The sequence below is a fragment of the Carassius auratus genome, chromosome 14 (genome assembly GCF_003368295.1).
Source record: "Carassius auratus strain Wakin chromosome 14, ASM336829v1, whole genome shotgun sequence".
NCBI lineage: Eukaryota > Metazoa > Chordata > Actinopteri > Cypriniformes > Cyprinidae > Carassius > Carassius auratus.
The window spans coordinates 20,403,571-20,423,397 of NC_039256.1; the positions used below are offsets into that span (position 1 = coordinate 20,403,571).

The window sequence follows — 19,827 nt, forward strand, 5'->3', positions numbered from 1 at the left end:
GGAGAAGGGTGACCTGTGCTAATCCTGCTCTTCTTCTGGTGCTCTCAACTACGACATCATTATCACTAGCTTTTTAAAGTGCATTTATGGAAATAGCTAAATAAATATGCAGTGGACTGGCTGGTTTTGGGCAAGACATTTTTTGAGGTTGAGGTTGTTCTTCTTTTTGATACTGTGGGACTCGTGAGTCAGTGCAAAACTTCTATAACGCCACTCTGTCTCCAGCTCTGTGCTCGGTCTGTCGTATGTTTGGGGCCCAGACATACAACAAGTCAGACACCTCCTGCTAGAGCGGGCCATGTGATGTGTATGTTTCGGGGCCGCCTGTCAGATAGGGAGATTTAATTAAAGTCTACTTTGTTCCTTTATGCCGGCTTTCCTTACAGCACCACTCCTCTGAAATTAATTAGACCGGCGGTATTTTGTATCCTCAATGGCAGAATCACCTTCCCCTGAAAGAAGGCTTACATCTAAGAAGACACTTTATTTTTACACACTTGAGGTTTGTTGTTTTTTGTGGTCATTACCCTATTCAGTGTTGGCTTTCATGCAGCTGTGGCCTTGGCTAAAAAAATAAAGGCCTTTGTACTGGCTTCGTGAATACAAGCAATGGGTCCATGGCAGGTAGCCCTCATAGTAAGTTAATCTCTTGAAAGAGCCCCATACAAGTAGTTTTAATGTCTTCCTTTGGCCCACTGAGGACTGTCATCAATCGAGCACTTCGCTCCTTTGTGCCGGTGGTCCGGTTGCATGAATGGGAAGCACCAGACTGTGACAATGGCTGCCAAGAGTAGCAAAGTAATCACCTTCCAGGGAAAACATAAGTAATCATGCCTAAACTGTTTGAGCATCCATACAAACAGCATTTTGTGATCTGGGAATGTGAATGGGAGCTTTTCTAAAGTTCTACTGCTTGTCGAGCTTCTGTTTGTTTATATGTGAGGTCCAGAATATTTCCGTCACCACTCTCTTGTGGCCAGAAAGTGGCCATCACATTAGTTTAGGATGAGAGTAAACATGCAGTGTATGACAGAGTGGTGAGATAAAAAAAGAAAAGAAAAAAAGAACCAACTGTACATGTAACCAAAACGTCTTTCCAAATTAATTAAATGTACTTTATATATATATATATATATATATATATATATATATATATATATATATATATATATATATATATACTCTTAATAAATAAAAGTGTCTCCAGGAGCTGTCTTCCTATTTTAACTTACAGTACCTATCTGACTTTACAAATGAAAAAGTTCTATTTCCTTTGTGAAATTACCATTATTACCAAACAGAGAGGATTCTGAGTTGAGATGTTTCTGTAATCCATAATCACCAGAGCCACTAGGTGGCCTCTTCTACTGTAGAATAATGCAGTGTAACAAGCAGTCATCAATTATTATTCACAATGTGGATTCTTACACAACCCTGCAATGTGTAATAAAATCCTCTTTGCATTATTCAGTAAATAAATCTCACTGAGAATAACAAAGAGAGGGATTTAGAGGAAATGAGAAATGGGATTTACATTTATTTCATTACCATATGGCTATATCATTTAAATCTACATAAAAGGAATTATGAACAGGTAAATTGTATCTCAGGGACGTGGAGGGATAGTAATGGCAATGATCCATGCTAGACGATGGGAAAAAATTATATTTTATATTTTCATGAGAGAAGGCACATGCTAGGGTTAATGATGATGATACGTCTGCAAAAACTTCACTTGTAATTTGTCTCTTAATACACTAGATGGTGCTACAGCACATTGATATGAGTTTGCTATCAGTAGTATTATAGTCGTCTTGATCTAAATCAAAATCATTACCAGTACCTCCATCAGAACCTCGTAAAAAAACTAAAAATAGGTTAGCTTATAGAGAGGGAATTAAACGTCGTGTGTATCAGTAGAGTACAGTCAAATGCAAAACAATTATATTTGCGGCCCTTAAGAGCAATCTGTAAAACACATTAGGCCTATCTTTTTGTGATTTTTGCAATCTGTTTGTTTGGGCTGCGTGACTAAGTGCGACACAACATTGGCTCAATCACCGTGTGAGTTTGAATAAACAGTGGAAGATGAATATAATTTTGATACTAATGTCACTGAATATTTTTTATATACTAATGTCACTGAAAAAACCTGTCATTATTATTTGCTAATCTATTTTTTATTTTTATTTTTTACAAATGTAATATTCAACCATCTAGTATGAACTACATTACAATGCCTAGAATGAGAAGAAGAAGAAAAAAAAAAAAAATATATATATATATATATATATATATATATATATATATATATATATATATATATATATATGCATGTAATTATTTATTTAATTTTGGCCTTCAAACACACTTATTGTTGACTGTATAGCCTACCCACTGGATGTGATCAGCGCGATTATTTATTGTGGGAGGTTTGTGTTTAAGTGCACTCGAGAGCACCGAAGGCGTTACAGTGTTAATGAGCAGAACGGTGTGCTGCTGATGATGACATGTAACCGCTGTGACACTGCTGTATGTGCGCCACCGCATGTTCACAAGCAGGTTACAGAAATCCACGGCGGTTTATTGAAACAATCTGCTCGTGCACCACCAGCGAGCGCTTGATTGATGCTTCTCCATCTCTGAATGAAGTGCTGCTCTCACAGAGGACGCGACTGTCGTTGATGACACCGAGGAGACTAAAATGGGAGAACATCACCTGAGCCCTGCTTCCAGAGAAGAGACAGACACAAAGGCGACTGACAACCGACGGTCATTCGAAAAGAGCCGAACGGATGCTTCGTTTCCAATGATCGTTACACGGTAAATGTCTTCCATTCATTGTTAATATTTGCTTGAGATTTGCACCGTAGAGAAACCAGCGCCACTTTTAGCGCGCGGTTAACAATGGAATTATGACAGCGGTGATTTCCAGCTGTTCATTGTTCTCATGAAAGATAGATGCATATAATTTGGCCCGTGCTTACCAACAGTGACTTAAGAAAAAGGTCAGATACGATGCACACAGCTTCTAAACCATTGAAATTGATCAATATGTTGTCTCTGTGTACCTGTACACGGGTTCACTTATGTATTTATTATGTATAAATGTGCATACAGATTTGTACAAGCATGCACTAAATACTATACTATGAAGTATGTACTGTGATATAGCAGGCACTAGAACCTTTTGCGTATAGGTATATAGAAAATGCATATACAGTACATTGTAGTGGGCACTATGTATTAGGCTGTCTAAAAGGGTTTATTATAGTATGTATATAATAACAATATGTATATATAAAAGTATGTGTACAGTACAAATTTAAAGTTGAGTACTGCAATGTGTACAACAAATATTGTTGGCTCTTGTTTTATCAAGTTGTGTAATAGCATTAGCGATGCAACAATTCTAGAATTAAAATTCTAGTTGATGCAATATAAGGCAATATTTGTTTGTTATTGCTTTTAGCTTTTAGTATTAATTTCTGAAGTTTTGGCTGGTAACTGATAAATATTAGAAACCCTAATGATTTAATAATAACAATTTCCCACATTAAAATAAAAAAAGGAACAAAAAATAGAATTCATCTGAAATGTATACATAACATTTACAAAGGTTTTTTATTTATATTTTTAGTTAAGTGTAGATAACAACAAAGATCATGTAAAAATAATGTAAAAATAGAGAAAATGAGCTAGCACAATTAATTAGTCTATCAATTATGTCAGTGTACTGGCAGATTAAAAGATCTCTAATAATTAATTACAGATATGGTACTGTTATACATGCATGGACACACACATACACAGACACACACACACACACACACACACACACACACACACACATATATATATATATATATATATATATATATATATATGGTACTGATGTTATTATATATTTATATATAGATCAGGCATCCCTAAAAGCCTTTGCTAATGACTAAAAATAAATATGTAAAATGTATGTGTAGGTTGGACACAATAGTTCTTTCAGATGTCTGTTTCACTGTGACTCAAATATCATTACAGAACTGACAAGTGTGAACATTCATCTAAGAGGGATCAGGATGTGCTGAACATTTCTTCTTGTGTTACATCATCTTTCAAGGTGTGAAGAGTGACAGTACAGTTGTCAGACCTTCAGGCTGGTGTTGGTGATATCCGAAAGGCTCCTAATGCGTAATCTCCCACCTTGTCTCTGTCACTATGCCCACCTTTCCACCTCTGGGCAGTAACTCCAGCACAGTGCCCTGGGACCCCGGCGCACCTTCTCTGGTGAACAGCATGGTGAAGATGGTGCTCATATCGGTGATCGTGTGCACATCGCTTTTTGGAAATGTTGTTGTGCTACTGGTATTCCAGCGCAAGCCGCAACTTCTCCACGTTGCCAACCGTTTCGTGCTTAACCTGCTCCTGGCCGACCTACTGCAGACGGTGTTTGTCATGCCCTTCGCCATCGCTGCCACCGTGCCTGAGGTCTGGCCGCTGGACGCCCGACTCTGCCAAGCCCTTGTGGTGCTCATGCACCTGTTTGCATTTGCTGGCGTCAACACCATCATCGTGGTATCCGTAGATCGCTATTTGGCCATCATCCACCCGCTGTCCTACCCCACACGAATGACACCTCACCTGGGTACCAACCTGATCGCTCTCACATGGCTTCTTAGTGTGCTTCAGAGCACTCCGCCGCTTTATGGATGGGGAACCATCGAATTTGATCTGCGCCACAAAGCCTGCACTGTTGTGTGGTCCTCAAGCTACTCGTATTCAGCCCTGGTGTCTGCACTTTCGTTCTGGCTGCCTGTGGTGATCATGCTTTGCTGTTATTGGATGGTATTCAGGGCGGCAAGGCGGCAGAATGCCCTCGTTCACCCTATCCAATCCAATCGCCCTCCAGATTCCCAAGCATCCTGTTCCAGCCCCCAAAGGCATCCCCAACCAGAAGGCCCCTTTTCAGCCTCTTATCCCATCAGAACCCGCCATAGACGATTCCATTATCACTGTAAGGCTGCGCGGGTGGTGTTTGTCATCATGGCGTCCTATGTGTTCAGCATGGGCCCGTACAGTGTGCTAAGCACAATATCCATTTACTCTAGTGCAATGGTGCCACCCTGGTTGGCCTCGATGGCGCTCATTCTCTTCTTTCTGCAGTGCTGCTTACACCCCTACATCTACGGCTACATGCACCGCAGCGTACGCAAGGAGTTCCTGGCTCTGCTCTGCGGGCCACTGTGCGGGCAGGGCCGGATCAGTCAGGGCTCCGGCGTGGACAGTTGCTTCACGGTGACGGATGGACGCATGGCACACACTCATCTCTCAAGCCAGGCTGCCCGAGTGTGTCCTCTCCAAACCTGGGAGGAAGGCACCGTGTCTTCTTCCCCTACAGAGAGGAGGTCCAAAGACAGCCGTAAGGAAACCACCTCCATCAGTCTGAGCTCAGAGAAGGAGCTCACGGTACACAGCAACACCAACAAACAACACGAGGAAACACCTACAGGCAAATTCTGAACAGATCTGGGGTTTATACATCTCTTCTGGTTTCCATTTAGGGCACAATTTGGTACTTTTGAATCAAATACTGTGCCTTTAAACACAAGCTCACACTCTCAGACAGAAAGGTACAGAAACTGTCACTGAGACAGTATCCTTTTAAAATGTACTATTATGTGCCATTTATTTACTAATATGTACATTTTAAGTGATATCATGTACCTTTAAGATACTAAAATGAACCAAAATATAGGGAACAAATGGTCCAAAATGTCCTTTATTAAAAGGTACCGAGTCTGAGAAGTAATCTGAGAATGCATATTTGTGACCCTGGACCACAAAACCAGTCTTAAGTGTCAATTTTTCAAAAGCTGAATAAACATGCATTCCATTGATGTATGGTTTATTAGGATTGGACAATATTTGGCCAAGGTTGAAAATCTGGAATCTGAGGGTGCAAAAATAAATAAATAATCAAAATACTCAGAAAATAACCCTTTAAAGTTGTCAAAATGAATTCTTAGCAATGCATATTGCTAATCATATATTACGTTTTGATATATTTACGGTAGGACATTTACAAAATATCTTCATGGAACATGATCTTTATGTAATATCTGAAATATTTTTGGCATAAAAGAAAAATCGTTAATTTTGACCCATACAATGTTTTTCTGGTGACTTAAAACTGGTTTGGTAATCCAGGTTCCCATTTGTTCTGCTATATGTAACCATACGTGTTCCTAGTTATGCTATGGACTTACTTTATGGTTAGTATCTACAAAAATAACATTGACCACAACAACAGAAAAGCCTAGCAAACGTATTTTCTTGGCTGGATAATAGACTGTTTAAATTATCTATTATTCAAGAGTTAGATTTATTTATTTATTTTTATTTTATATTCAAAAATATGTTTTAAATAAATTAACACTTGTATTCAGCAAGGATGCATTCAGTTGCATTAAAATGCACTGAAATCATGATGTTCACAAAAATATTAAGCAGCATAATTGTTTTCAATATTGATATTAAGAAGTGTTTCTTGAATGTCAAATTAGCATATGAATAATTTCTGAAGGATCATGAGACACTGCAGACTAGAGTAATGGCTGCTAAAAATTCAGCTTTGCCATTACATAATTAATATACTTTTAAAATATATTAAAATAGAAAAGAGGTATTTAAATTGTATTGTTTCATATTATTACTGTTGCTGTATTGTTGTTCAAATAAATGCAGCCATGATGGGCATAAGAGGCTTGAAAATGCTTTAAAAATGTTATCAACCTTAAACTTTTCAATGGTAGTGTTTACTCTGTGAATGGGAAAGTGGCTGAAAATATACCATCATTTGCAGTATTTGTCATGGTTATTTAAACAGACTAAAAATAAGGTCTGAATATTAATTTAATACACAAGGCTTGACATCTAATGTCTTTTATGTGTGGTTTAAAATAGAAAATATTGGAGACAAAGTATAAAGTGCTCCATCAAAAACAGAATATTGATTTTCCTTTAGTGTTTTGATATAATTCTTACAATATTATAGGGAGTAAAATGTTGGAAAAATATTTTTTTGAGACAGCGTATAGTAGTGTATAACATGTCTAACCAAATGAATGTTCTTTGTATACATCCATGTCAAATGTATTGCTACTTTATAATTTAAAGACAAAGTATTCCTTATGTTAAATGAATTTAGAATACATGTGGAAAGATTTTGGTCTATTTTTCTAAGCATACACATAAACTTTTTTATACAACTGATTCATTGTCACTGGAATCAACGTTCTCTTACAGGAACAATGTAAATTCAAGCAAAAGGAAGCTAAATTGAAAAAAAAAATTATATATATATATATATATATATATATATATATATATATATATATATATATATATATATATATATATATATATATATTGTTTATTTATTGTTCATGCACCAATAATACTTAAGCGATGAATCACATCAGCATTAGGGTATGGGTCACTGTATTTCTGTTTGTATATAAAAGGTGTGTAATGTGGAGGGGTTTCAGTGTTTTGAAGAGGGTGAGTCACATGAAAACTGTCAAGATCATGTCTGATTATATTTAACCCCAATAGCAGAGAGAAAAAAGAAAATGAACCCTTCTTTTCGTGTTTTTTTTTTTTTTGCATTGTTCCCACCAATCCATCCATTTCTTATTACATTAATGTACATTTTTTAAAAAGTATTTATATATCATGATAATATTTGCTGAAGTGCCATTTTATTTATCGATGGGTTTATTTTTTAATTATTGTGTGTGTGAGAAATGCGACCTGGACATGTTTTTGTGAGATTCACCCAAGAGCAGCTAATGAGCTCAGGATCTCAGGGTATTTCTGATGTACCTCTTGACTGGTGTGAAGAGTCCGCTCTCTTTAAGAGTGCCTCACTATGAAAATTGTAAATTGTACATCCTCTCTGTGTCATATGAGATGTTCAATCCCCTCACACTGCCAAACTGACATGATTAAACAAGCAGGCTTTGAAACTGCTGAAGCACTTTATGTTCTGGAGTTCAACCACTGCAATAAGGCAGGAATGTTAAACGTTCATTGAGCACTTAGCTTGACTGTGTACAACATAGGACTGCTAGTGCTTCAATATTAAATTCTGGCTGGGGTGTTTAGAATTTAGCTGAATCAATCATGAGTCAAACCTGCAATTTCCTCTGCTACAGCAAGTATTATATTGAAACAAGTGAGTGCAACAATACATATCACAGATATTATCAACTGTATACCAGTTTCCAGCAATGCTTGCAGCACTTACAAAACTGTAGACAGTCACTTTCAAAAAATAAAACAGCAGAGTCAGCTGAAACATGTCACCGTGTTTACTCCAACTCTAACAACCGACTGTTTTATATTTTTAGAATTAGACATTTTTGTAATGATGTACTTTGTGATTTATTTTTCTTTCATTAGAACATTGTGAAGAATGTTTATGCATACCTCATCATAAGACTTGAAGCTCAGTACATTCTGTGGGTTTTAAATTAAAATGATTGGAAAAAAGATGTGCAAGCATGTCGTTTTCTTAACGTGATTGCAATTAAATAATTTACAAAGTATAAAAATCACTAAATACCTCCCATTATTTAGATATCCTTACTTGTATAAAAGAGTCCTGTAGCAAAAACTATGTGCTTCTTAACCAATCGATTCCCTTCACTCCATAAAAAAAATTCATTAGAGAGATAAAACTATAAAAACAAAATAACGTAGTTTTTTGATACTAACAACAAAGTAAATATATTACTGATATTCACCTATAGTAAACATGATAGAGTTTACTTTGGTGTGGTTTTACATGCAGTCACATTAGGGAAATTTCATTGGAAAATTTTTTTTCCTTCGTATATTGTCAATATCACAATGCATAAAGCAGAGCTCACATAGAAGTCACTTTAAAACAAAGAAGCTTGTCTTGAACCCGTTGCAAAATCTTTCACCCTCACGTGAAATTCCTGACTGCGTTAATTCCTATCTAAATGCGAAAAATTCTTTATAGGTATATTTCACGGGCAAAAAAAAAAAAAAAAAAGGAAGTCACTTCCAAACCTATTTTCTGTTCTCACCGTCATCTTTGACAGGACAAATCTGTGTGGGGGAAATGTTTTAGCCCTTAAGCGAAACTCCAAAACACGTGGATTCCAATAAAAAAAAGACGGTATTTCGTTGTGAAATTCCACCAGATAATGGTGTGTTACATGAGTGAAACTTATTACGTAGTGATGCTACACCTCTTACTCAGAGGTCCCTTCCAAACTAAGCAGCTTTAAAACTGATCAGTGTGACAAATTTGTGTGCTCAAAACTGAACAAACTTGAATCCCATGAGAAGTCTGTGTGTGGAATGTTTTCATGTTTCACTCACTCAAAATTCCAGTTTGCGATGACTGCTTTTAGCCCACGGAATTTCACTGTAAAGGCAAATGTGACTGTAAAGTTTGGTAAACCCGAAACTGTGTCCCATCTGACCTTTACAAAATGTACAAAGGCTAAAACATGTACTGCAATATATACTCAAATTATGTCTTTACAGATGACTAAATAAAACACACAAAGTAAAACATACATTTGAATAAGTATAAAAGCATAATAAGACAATTTTATATATAAGATATGGGTCTCTGCTCTCAGTGCCGTAGGTTTAGCTGGAATGAAGTCATAGGCAACGCGAGACAAGTAAAGCACTAAAAAAAGAATCTTTGGAGTTCACACACACACCTACTGCAGGTCAGTGAATTACAGTTGAGCCAAACACACCATCCGTTCTTTTAACCTTCATTTAAATGTCTATTCAGACTTTCACATGAAAGCTGATCTGTAAAAAGATGATGTCGTGTTCTCCAAATGTCCCTCCCTTAGTCCACCTTCAGCACGCTGTAGATTTTATTTACAAACCAGAAGCAGGAGAAGAAGCCTATAGTACCTGCACAGAAGGAGACATGTTTGAGAATTAATGTGAGAAATAAAATGTACAACATAAAAGATGTCACGAAATGTGCCAGACTAACTAATAGTGTGCACATTATGAAACAGTGCTTCTATCGAAACCACATTAAGAGTCATTTGGGTGGCATTTTATAAGATAACCGTCTATTAATAGTGTGCTTTCAATGCAGCAAATTATCTGACAGAGCCAAACTGAGCTGAGTGTAACGGAGCACAGGATTAAATCTGATCATCGCTGGGGAGGCAGTGACAGCCAATCTGATTGAAATCTTTAGCTCGGAATCTATTTTGAGATGCGTTTATATACACACGATTCTCAGTCCTCCCCCTCACCTTCCACACACACACGCTCTCGCTGTATCTTCACTTGGCTCTCTCGGATCTAAAGAGTCATGCTAGTTTGGACAAAAACAAGACATTTCTGTGACCCATTGCTTTTAATCTGTGGGACTGAGAGTGAGATGGCAATCCATTAAGCCTCGTTTCAATCATGCCTTGCATATTGTCCCCTCAAGTGTGCATGGAAGTTGCCATAACAGCCGTAGCCAGGGATGCTAAAGCATCTAGTAGAATCCATGGCAACAAATAGATTGTGGCTAATATGTACTCAGAAAACCGATGACGGTGGTTTCACATCATTCAAAGCAAAGCCGTGAGACCCGCTGCAATTACATTGGCAATCTGGAGGGGTTTTGTAAAGGTTCAACATGAAATGTCGCTGAGGGGCTTGGGTTATTTCACTGGGTCAATCAGTCGCAGTTGTACAGCTGTAAAATCGCTTTCCTTCATGCTGGGTGAGGAAAACACTTGCTGCAAAGCTAAAAAAGACATTTACATGCCATTTGTAGAGAAACAGGTAAGCATGTGAAGATGTTTATGGCTGGCAGACAGCTGGCCATCTCTCGCCGCCTCATCCTCAGCATATCAATGAGGGGAAGCGACAGAGATTTGATTAAGGCTGGAGGGACCGCCGCTGTCTTTCAACAACAACAATGAAAGATGAGGAATATTTATAGGTGTCCCAATTACCCTCGGCCTAAACACAGCATGACCCATCAGGCAGGAACAAACCACCTAGAACTGGTCATCCGCCAAACGAAAGGACTAGAAGAGAGGCACTGCAGCACCATATCCATGAGGAACATTTGATATTGTAGGTGAAGTACAATAAGGCAAACATTTTGCATGTTACACTAACCGATTTGTATCCTGTTCCTGATATTGAATGCTGTAAGTATTCAATTTCAGGAACAGGATACAAATCCTGTAGCTTTTAAATGGTATCAGGGGCGGTTGCATCAGCTGTGCAGAAATTACAACTGAGCCACTATTAAATATGTTTGCATTTCACAGTTTAAATGAGTTGCAGTGTAATTCTATGTGCAAACTAAATATTTACAGAAGCTTCTGACCTGGAGTAACAGTTATTTTTTTTAAATAGCAGAATGACTGCATTGTCTCCAAAATATCTTGTTCTGCCTGTCAGACTTCAATCCATTAGGAATGTGATAATGTTGACTTTTACACTCATTCACATTCCATGAAAGAGAAAACAATATTTGTGCATCTGTCTGTGGTGTGCATGGTGTTGTTTTTAGTGCTTTTTTTAAAATGAGTATTTATTTATTAACTTTTATTTACTTGAAATGCAGTTTCTGAATGTTATTTACATAAGAATACTTTTAAAGTTACTGACCAGTAAGTAGTATCATATTTCAAAGGAAACTTCTAATTTTGTAAGGCAAAAGAAATTTAGAAGAATTTAGAATCTCGTATTTCAAGGCTGCAATTGGATCGCCGAGGGTTAACGTCATATTATGCCTCTCCACATGACTATGCAGAGAGCTTATTTGTTACATGGATTATTTAAACAATCTCCTTACTAAGTTTCTGAGCCTTGATCGTGTAAGGATTAAAACAAAAAGGTAATTTGTGTTCCGCAGATGAACGAAGGGTTTGGAATGACATGAGAGGGAGTAATTAATGACAGAATTGTCCTTTTTGGGTGAATTATCCTTTTAAAGTCTGTGTGAACCAGAAGTCATGACCGACTTTACTTCCATACTGTGACGTACTTCAGAGAGAAACAGAATACTGAATGCAAAAAACAGAGGGCGTGTTTTTTTTCTACTGCGAACTGATTGGATGTAATAAAGCAGGCATTTATCAGTGCATTCAGAACAACATTGACAGTTGGAGGGCATGTTTAAGGATGTTATTTATTTATTTTTTATTATTATTAGTAACAAAAACAAGTTACCTGTATATAACAAACATTATATATTATATAAAACAATTATACACTAGAGGGGCTGTGTATATATATATATATATATATATATATATATATATATATATATATATATATATATATATATATATATATATATCACTTTCACTGTTTTAACAAGCCATTGTTTCATAGAAAATCGTATAGTATCAATATAATGCTCCAATTCCTCCCTAAAATTATTTTTTTTATTTTTTTGCAGGATAGATTTTCATGGGCAAAAAGATTTTTTGCAGGATAACTTACATTTGTTAATATGAAATTTTGCACGTAAAAAAATAAGATGTATCATGGAAACGTGACTGTGCTTTGTTTAAGGATGTTATGCTCAAATCAAAGCCATCAAACTGATGTCACCAGAAAAGGCCCATCATTTCAGAGGGGAGGTGCATTTTCAAATTTGGATTAAAGATTACGAAGGCAAACCATTTTTTTTGTGGATTGACTTGCACGGATGAATTGTTCACCACAAAAAAGCAGCGTGCACTAACAAAATAAATATAGTCGATTTTGACACTTTCATTGTTTTATAATATAATATTTTACCTTACTTGCTCAATGACTCACTAATGATTCATTTAATGATTCATTTTTCCAAACCCTTCCTTTGCGTGATACTAATCTGCAGTGATTGGTCGGATCGGTCTCGTTTTCATTTCATCATGCCTGTAATGCCTGATAAAGCAGCATTTATGTGCATAGTGCTGCTTTGTGTACAGCGTAAAAAAGGTATTTTACTGCTCCAAAAGCTGCACCTAGTGGCAAAGAATTAATTTGCATTTTCATTCAGACCAACTTGAAAAGGCCAACAAATGGGCGGGCAGTATGCTAATATTTCGTGTTGACGTCAACATGAAAGGCTTCGGATGTGCTTTAAAAATCGCTTGAGTCAGAGATTCAGAGTCAACTCTTTATAAAGTTATTGTGACAATAACTTTATATGCAGGTGCACTTTCAGATTTAAAACTTTGCAGGATATTTTCTTTCACTTGGAGCTGTTACACACTGCATGAATGGTCATTTTCAAAAATTCATAATGGGGCACTTTAAGGGTTAAACTGGTCATTTGATTGAAAAGGAGTATTCAGTGAAAGGTCATTCAGTGTAGGACTCATAAGACTGATTCAGTTTTAGTCATTAGCTTGTGGAACAGACCACATGTGTTGTATGCTAGTTTTTCATTACAGCTAGTGAAGACAACACAACAGAAAAACTGAATTCAAATTCAGACTGCAAGCTAAAACTAAAAGTATTATTTATTTCGCCATTTGATCTAGAGTCTTTCAAAAACAGCACAGGAAGCACTGTATAGCTCTATTCATCTGTGATAAAATCATAAAATGTAACTTCAACCTGGTTTTCTCAAGTAGGTCATAACACAAATCTATTCTCTAATTTAGGGTTTCACAAACTGGGGGCTGTGAATTAAATCCTAAAAATTAAAAAATATATATTGTATATATATTATATACAATATATAGTAATAGTATAGACAATAATATAGTAGACAATAATAATAATAGTGTCAAATAAAATCTAAATTATACTATTATAATTATGCTACTGTAAATTACGTTACAATTATATTATACTATATATATATTTTTTTTTTTTTTTATTAACTTGCATGTCATGTCACCATTAACCAACTTCAGAGAACAAATGAAAAATGACTGAAATGTTAATATTAAACTTCAGGAGGTAATTCAAGTAAATATTTTCATCAAAGGGATCTGCTTGACAAAAATGTTTGGGAATCCCTACTCCAATCACAAAGTGTATTAAAGCTAAAGCAAATCATGCACCTTCCACCTACCTGTAAAAATGAAGAAAATGAGCACCATGATCGAGGTGTAGCCAAAGTAGAGGATGGTGCTCGCAGCCCCTATGATTTGTAGTTTTGAGAAGAAGTAATGCACTGCGTAGATAAACAGATACACTGCTGTGAAACCGCTGGTCAGGAATGATCGCCACCACCAGTGATAATCCTGTCAAACACAAAGAAGAAGGCTTTACATTTAAAAACACAAAAACACCAGCGATTATTAAAATAAATAATAATAGCATTTTTGACAAATGTTTAAAATGATGTAGACTCATATGAATCTCACCTCTGCACATAAATGGAAGTAGCAGAGCAGAACAGTTGCCTCAGAGCAGGTTATGACCAAGATGATGAAGACCAGGAAAAGGAAGCCAAACATGTAATACATCTGATGAGACCTGCAGAAGAACATTTGATTGCACCGTTAGGAGCAAAACATCAATCCTCAAATCAACTCATTTCAGCATGATATGATTTCTAAATCATACCAGATGCTGTTGAGGATGAAGAAGAGCTGGATGAAGATGCAGCCAAAGGGCAGGATGCCTCCCATGATGATGCCCGGCATGGCTTTGGTGAAGAAGGACTGCTGAGGAATTTGGCGTGGGATCTGGTTTGTTCGCACTGGTGGCTCGATGCCCTGTTAAAACAGGAAAACAAAAACACACCCACATTCATGATATCATGCATGACAGCGTGCCAACAGAAAAAGCTCACACAGATGGGAAATGTAATAACAATACAAAAATAGGAATGCGAGAGTATCGAAATCTGGGAGCTGATTATTAAATGTCATTTCTTAGTATCCACCTGTCAGAATGCCAGGAATTAAAAATGTTCTTTGCTGAAAACTGCTTAAGAAGTGGGTCTGTTAAAGAAGACATACTCACTGTTTTTTTGAAACCGAAGTATGCACCCATAAAAGTGAGAGGAACAGAGATGCCGAACCACAGTGCCAGGATGGCCACCAGTGTACCAAAGGGAACCGCAGCGGAGGAGCCCTCTACCCACAGGATCAGATTCATCAAGAAGAAATCCACAAACACAATCCTGCAGAAACACAGAATACTGAAACGACATCCTGGCATACATCATTTTATTCCTGCTGTCAGGAAATCTATTACGGTTTGCAATAAAGACAGTATTCAACTTACCCAGGACACAAAAAGGCGGTGAGAAGAACATTGGTTTTCCAGTTTTCACCACCGAAAGCTGATGAAACCAAGTGAAATTGAGGAAGCAATCAATATTAAAACTACCAACAGGGTTTTTCAAAACGCTACATCTGTAAATAACATTTCTGCACATTCACAATTCTATGAGCTTTCTATATTTTTAATCACTGTACTGATTTGTGTTATGTTTACATTTTATTTCCTATTTTTTATTATTGTGTTATATTCTGTTTTATTGCCTTCATCCTCAAGTATGTCTGTACTTTTTTCTGAAGGCTTCTTTCAGCTAGATAAATTCCTTGTTTGTATAAGCTTCCTAGCCAATATTTAAGGCGGACTATGTATTTTTCTCCGAAAATGAACAGAATTAAAAAAATAAATAGCTCTTCAAATGAAAAATTACAATGCTTTCATAATGGTTCCAATAGAAAATAAGGTCAAATAAGTGTTCCACATTGCAGTATTTCCTTACTCTTATAGAGTCTGGCAGACACGTATCCAGCAGGTGTACCAAGCAGAACCCACAACACCACTGCACAGGTCATGAGAGCCCCTCTGTTGGCTGGAGACAGGAAGCCCAGGCAGGCCAAAACTAAAGAGAAAAGCAGGATTGTCACTTTTTTCATTTAATGCTATTGGTAACACTTCAGTATAGGGACCAATTCTCACTATTATATATATATATAGTTGCTTATTAGCATGCATATTGTTAACATATCAGCATTTAATTAGTGCTTATAAATCACATTTTCTACTTCCCTAATCCTACCCAATACCTAAACTTAACAACTTCCTATTAAAAAACAGCAAACTAGGAGTTTACTGAGGCAAAAGCGGTAGTTTATGGTTTTTTAATGGTGAGGACTGGACCTTAAAATAAAGTATGACCATGCTAGGATAACAGTAAAAAAAAAAAATTACCAAACTGTGTACAACCATTTTAAATTGATCACTAACTAAAAATAAAGGATTAGTGGAGAACAGTTCACATTTTTGGAATGCACTCAAATATTAACGCGTTCTCAAAATACTAGATAATAAACCCTTTATGTTTAATTTGTACAATACAAAATCTGCAGCACATTTAATTCATTTCTGTTCCAATGCACTTACAAAGGGTGATGAAAGTCATGATGAAGACCTGAGTGCCCTGTCCGAGGAAGACGGACAGAAGCATGCCCATCCTGGGCGGCCTGAACACGTCACCATGAACCTGCTTCCAGCCAGAATCCTCCTGGGCATCCTCCTGCAAGAGATAGAACAATAAATCTCAATATGACCTCACATGACCGACATCCGGTAAATCATTACGGACAGTCAACAAACTCAATTATTGAAATTGTGAGGGAAAAGCAGATGGTATGTGCCACACATGCTTTATCAGTGACATTATCTATTCATTGCAAAATAGCTTCCTTCATTTCTTAACCTTGATTGGTGAGCATGGTATTGTACAATTACACCCGGAGCCACACAATCATCATTTCATAATCACCAGTAACAACATAAGCTAATAAGCTTACATAGGTAACGTTTGCAGCTGGAGGGATCTTAACCCAGTCTGCCTGTGAATGTCACAACAGAGAATTCAGTGACTGGAGGTATTTTTAAGGTTATTAAAATGAGAAAAATAAGACCACACTAAAACTAAGAGGAAAAACTATTGGTCTGTCTTTGCTTGAGAATTAGGATTTGCATAATCCAAGAAGCAAACACAGTATAGATTAAATGGAAATTGGCTCTGACAGTTTGTGTGTATGTGGGAGTGTCAGCTCTTGTTGACACAAGGCATTCTGGGGACATTACAGAGTCATTCATTTCTTCTCTTATCTAGGTAAAAGTTGGAATGAGAACAAAGTAAATTCAAGGTACCTGGTCAATCTGGTTGTACCGGGCAATATCCTTGTGCAGTGTTCGAAGCATGATCATGGCCACCATGCCAGACAGGAAGAGCACAATGACTAAAGAGTTCATGATGCTAAAAAAAATTAATGAAGATGGGCCTTTAATATGCATGGAGATATGGAAAAAAGAGCTTTCTTATTCATGACTGTATGATATTCACAACCAGCTTGTACTCACCTGAACCACTGGATGTTGGTGTGAGGCATGGAAACCAAAATGTAATCCCATCGAGAAGCCCACCTAATATCATCATTTTGCTAGAAAAGGAAGAAAAAATAAACTTTATTACACATAGTTCTTTCCAACCATCTCATTGTACTGACTCTATAAAACAACTTACCTTAAATGTAACTGAATAAGTGTAGGTGACTTTGAGATTAGTCTTGAAATCTGCTGGTATGTCCATGGGAGCTCCTTCACAGGTTGGATTTTCATCATTACTATGCTTTATGCTGTCCAACAGACAACATACGTATTACTCTTATGTAAAAAACTATCCTACAGATGCATTTCAGTAAATATTTACTGGGTTTTCTTATTGAAGTGTGCTTGCAAACAGGTGTCACTATGCCTAACTTTCCGATCTAGTTAAATATGAAATCTGAAACTGATCATATAGGCCAACGGAAAGTGGAGCAAGAGCTAAAATAAGATCTCAAATACATCATTTCAAGTCAAGTTAGTAACAGACAGTTAGTTGCGAAATCAGACCTCTGAGGTTCCAGTGTTGCCGCCACAAGTCGAGCATGCATGCCATTCGTTTCATCTCCACTGTGGTAAACTATGGTGATGTCCACATGGTTGAAAACATAAAAAGTGTTCTTCTTGTTGAAATCAGCCTTGAAGAGTGGATAAAATCATGTTAGTATTCCAACAAGAAAATTAAATGAACACCGTCATAATCTTAACATAATTTACAGAACTGATTGCATTTATCCAAACTTTTTAATCTATCACATTTATTCCATCACAGACTGCCAGCTCACAACTAAAGTAGTTTAAAAAGCTGTCTCGCTCACATTTATCACACAGGCGTCCTTTGGCTTTCCTTCTTCGTTCACTAGACATCCAATGGGAAACCCTGGGTTGCAGACTTTCTGATCGCCCTCCACAATGTAACACCACGTCACTGGCATGTTGTCAACAATCCTGCGAAACAAGTTTAAGGATAAACCAAATCCAATTATCTTTTATTAGCAACCATTAGAGACCGCGTAAAGAATTACATACAAAACCCTCAGATGACAAACTGATATTGTGTCTTTCAAAACTTTTATTTTGTTATTGCTACCACACCTACTGTAGGCTTCACATCTAGACTTACCAGTGGTGCTGGTAATTCAGCTCCATTCCTTTCTTTAGGAAGTCCAACTTTAACTTGTCTTCTTTTGAACCTGCATCATACGATTTGGTGCAGACCTTCACACAAGTCTTGTCAGCCTTAAATGAAAACTAAGGAGAATTTCCAAAATCAGTATAGTGAGGATCTATCCATTATGTGAGAACCACAAGAGTTAGTTTTAACACATTAATGTGGAATAGTAACAACTAGTAATACACTGCCTGAATAACATCAACTTTATCATATGACAATATATTACTACATACGACCTTATAAAAAAACAAATCACAGAAAACACAAAAGAAAGCGTCTGTGTCTCTCAGCTACAACTAGTAAACTTGATAAACAAGATGTGATCTCTCAGTGAACAAGGTGTGTACTCTTCTAAATGTCACTGCCACAATTATATTCAATTACAATGATTTAAAAAAACGTAAACACATTCATTTCTTACCTTGTAAGGTGACGTCTCTATTCTTTCTCCAAATAACACCTGCCCAAGGTTCTCTGAGGGCCTTCTTTCATCCGTGTCTTTGCAAAAATCAAACCTAAAGTAAAACGTATTCCCTCGCTGATCAGTCCTTGTATAGAAATGCACGCAGATATAAAAATAAAGCTTATAATGTAAAGATCAAGAGCACTTACGCATCATATTCATAAGGCAGGACTGATTCCACTGAGTCCAGTCTATTCACAAACAGTTGTATCGCAGTCTGTTGGATTGAAAGCAGGAGAGTGGGATCAACACTTTTTATTTTGAACAGAAATTTGCAATGTGGAGTATTCAGAATTTGCTTATTAACTCAATGTCTAAACGTGTGTTTGATTTGTTATGTCTCAACTGTCTTTACACGGAAGTATACTATTAAGTAGAGGACAGTAAAAGCTCACCTGACATTCCTCCGCATCTCCTTTCGACTCGCAGAAATTGACTGGTGCTAAACCCGGAAGGTAGAATCCTAAGCTTGTGCTGACTACTGTTAAACTCAGCAAAAATATAAAACATGGATTTGAAGGCTTCATTTTTCAAAGCAGCGTCCTGCGAGAATTCCGGTTTACTCTGCTGGAGCAAACCGTGAAACTAACCGGCGACAGTTCACGGAAGAAAATCACCAAGACAACGAGCTCGCATCTGCTACTTTCTCGAGTAAGATTTGCTTCAGAGTCACTTCCTCACTGTGTACATAACTCCGCCCACCGGTGGCCCCTCCTCCAATTTATCTTGATCACCAAACACATCTGACTGGGGCCTGAACCATGAAGCTGGTTTAGCTGGTTTAACAGGCTAGTCAGGTACC

At 37.0% G+C, this 19,827-nt stretch overlaps 2 protein-coding genes across 3 annotated transcripts; one reads left to right on the forward strand and one right to left on the reverse strand.

Moving 5' to 3' along the window:
• The first annotated feature begins 2,434 nt into the window (after window positions 1-2,434).
• Window positions 2,435-5,860, forward strand: gpr101 (G protein-coupled receptor 101). Of its 2 annotated transcripts, none has more exons than XM_026281415.1 (2): window positions 2,435-2,823; window positions 4,039-5,860. In XM_026281415.1, exon 2 carries the CDS (start codon window positions 4,216-4,218, stop codon window positions 5,515-5,517), a length of 1,302 nt encoding a protein of 433 aa, XP_026137200.1. In that variant the 5' UTR covers window positions 2,435-2,823; window positions 4,039-4,215; the 3' UTR covers window positions 5,518-5,860. The 2 variants fall into 2 exon arrangements, with proteins under 2 accessions (XP_026137200.1, XP_026137201.1); XM_026281416.1 differs by having other exon boundaries at window positions 4,118-5,860.
• A 2,343-nt stretch (window positions 5,861-8,203) lies between these two features.
• Window positions 8,204-19,726, reverse strand: tm9sf5 (transmembrane 9 superfamily protein member 5). The gene is made up of 17 exons (XM_026280587.1): window positions 19,421-19,726; window positions 19,175-19,242; window positions 18,984-19,077; window positions 18,512-18,639; window positions 18,207-18,336; window positions 17,899-18,026; window positions 17,528-17,639; window positions 17,365-17,444; window positions 17,155-17,260; window positions 16,396-16,528; window positions 15,755-15,874; window positions 15,262-15,319; window positions 14,998-15,157; window positions 14,596-14,747; window positions 14,394-14,505; window positions 14,099-14,270; window positions 8,204-9,969 (listed from the first exon to the last, which is right to left on the reverse strand). Exons 1-17 carry the CDS (start codon window positions 19,550-19,552, stop codon window positions 9,902-9,904), a joined length of 1,953 nt encoding a protein of 650 aa, XP_026136372.1. The 5' UTR covers window positions 19,553-19,726; the 3' UTR covers window positions 8,204-9,901.
• Window positions 19,727-19,827: the final 101 nt, after the last annotated feature.

Bases quoted from the DNA above. Each gene is read 5' to 3' on its own strand.
- tm9sf5 (XM_026280587.1), bottom strand. From the start codon at position 19,552: ATGAAGCCTTCAAATCCATGTTTTATATTTTTGCTGAGTTTAACAGTA. The intron at 17,640-17,898 runs GTCTGATTTCGC...TCTGTTGGACAG, and splicing joins GCAACACTGGAACCTCAGAG to CATAAAGCATAGTAATGATG. The intron at 14,748-14,997 runs GTGAGTATGTCT...CTGTTTTAACAG, and splicing joins ACTTCGGTTTCAAAAAAACA to GGCATCGAGCCACCAGTGCG.
- gpr101 (XM_026281415.1), top strand. From the start codon at position 4,216: ATGCCCACCTTTCCACCTCTGGGCAGTAACTCCAGCACAGTGCCCTGG.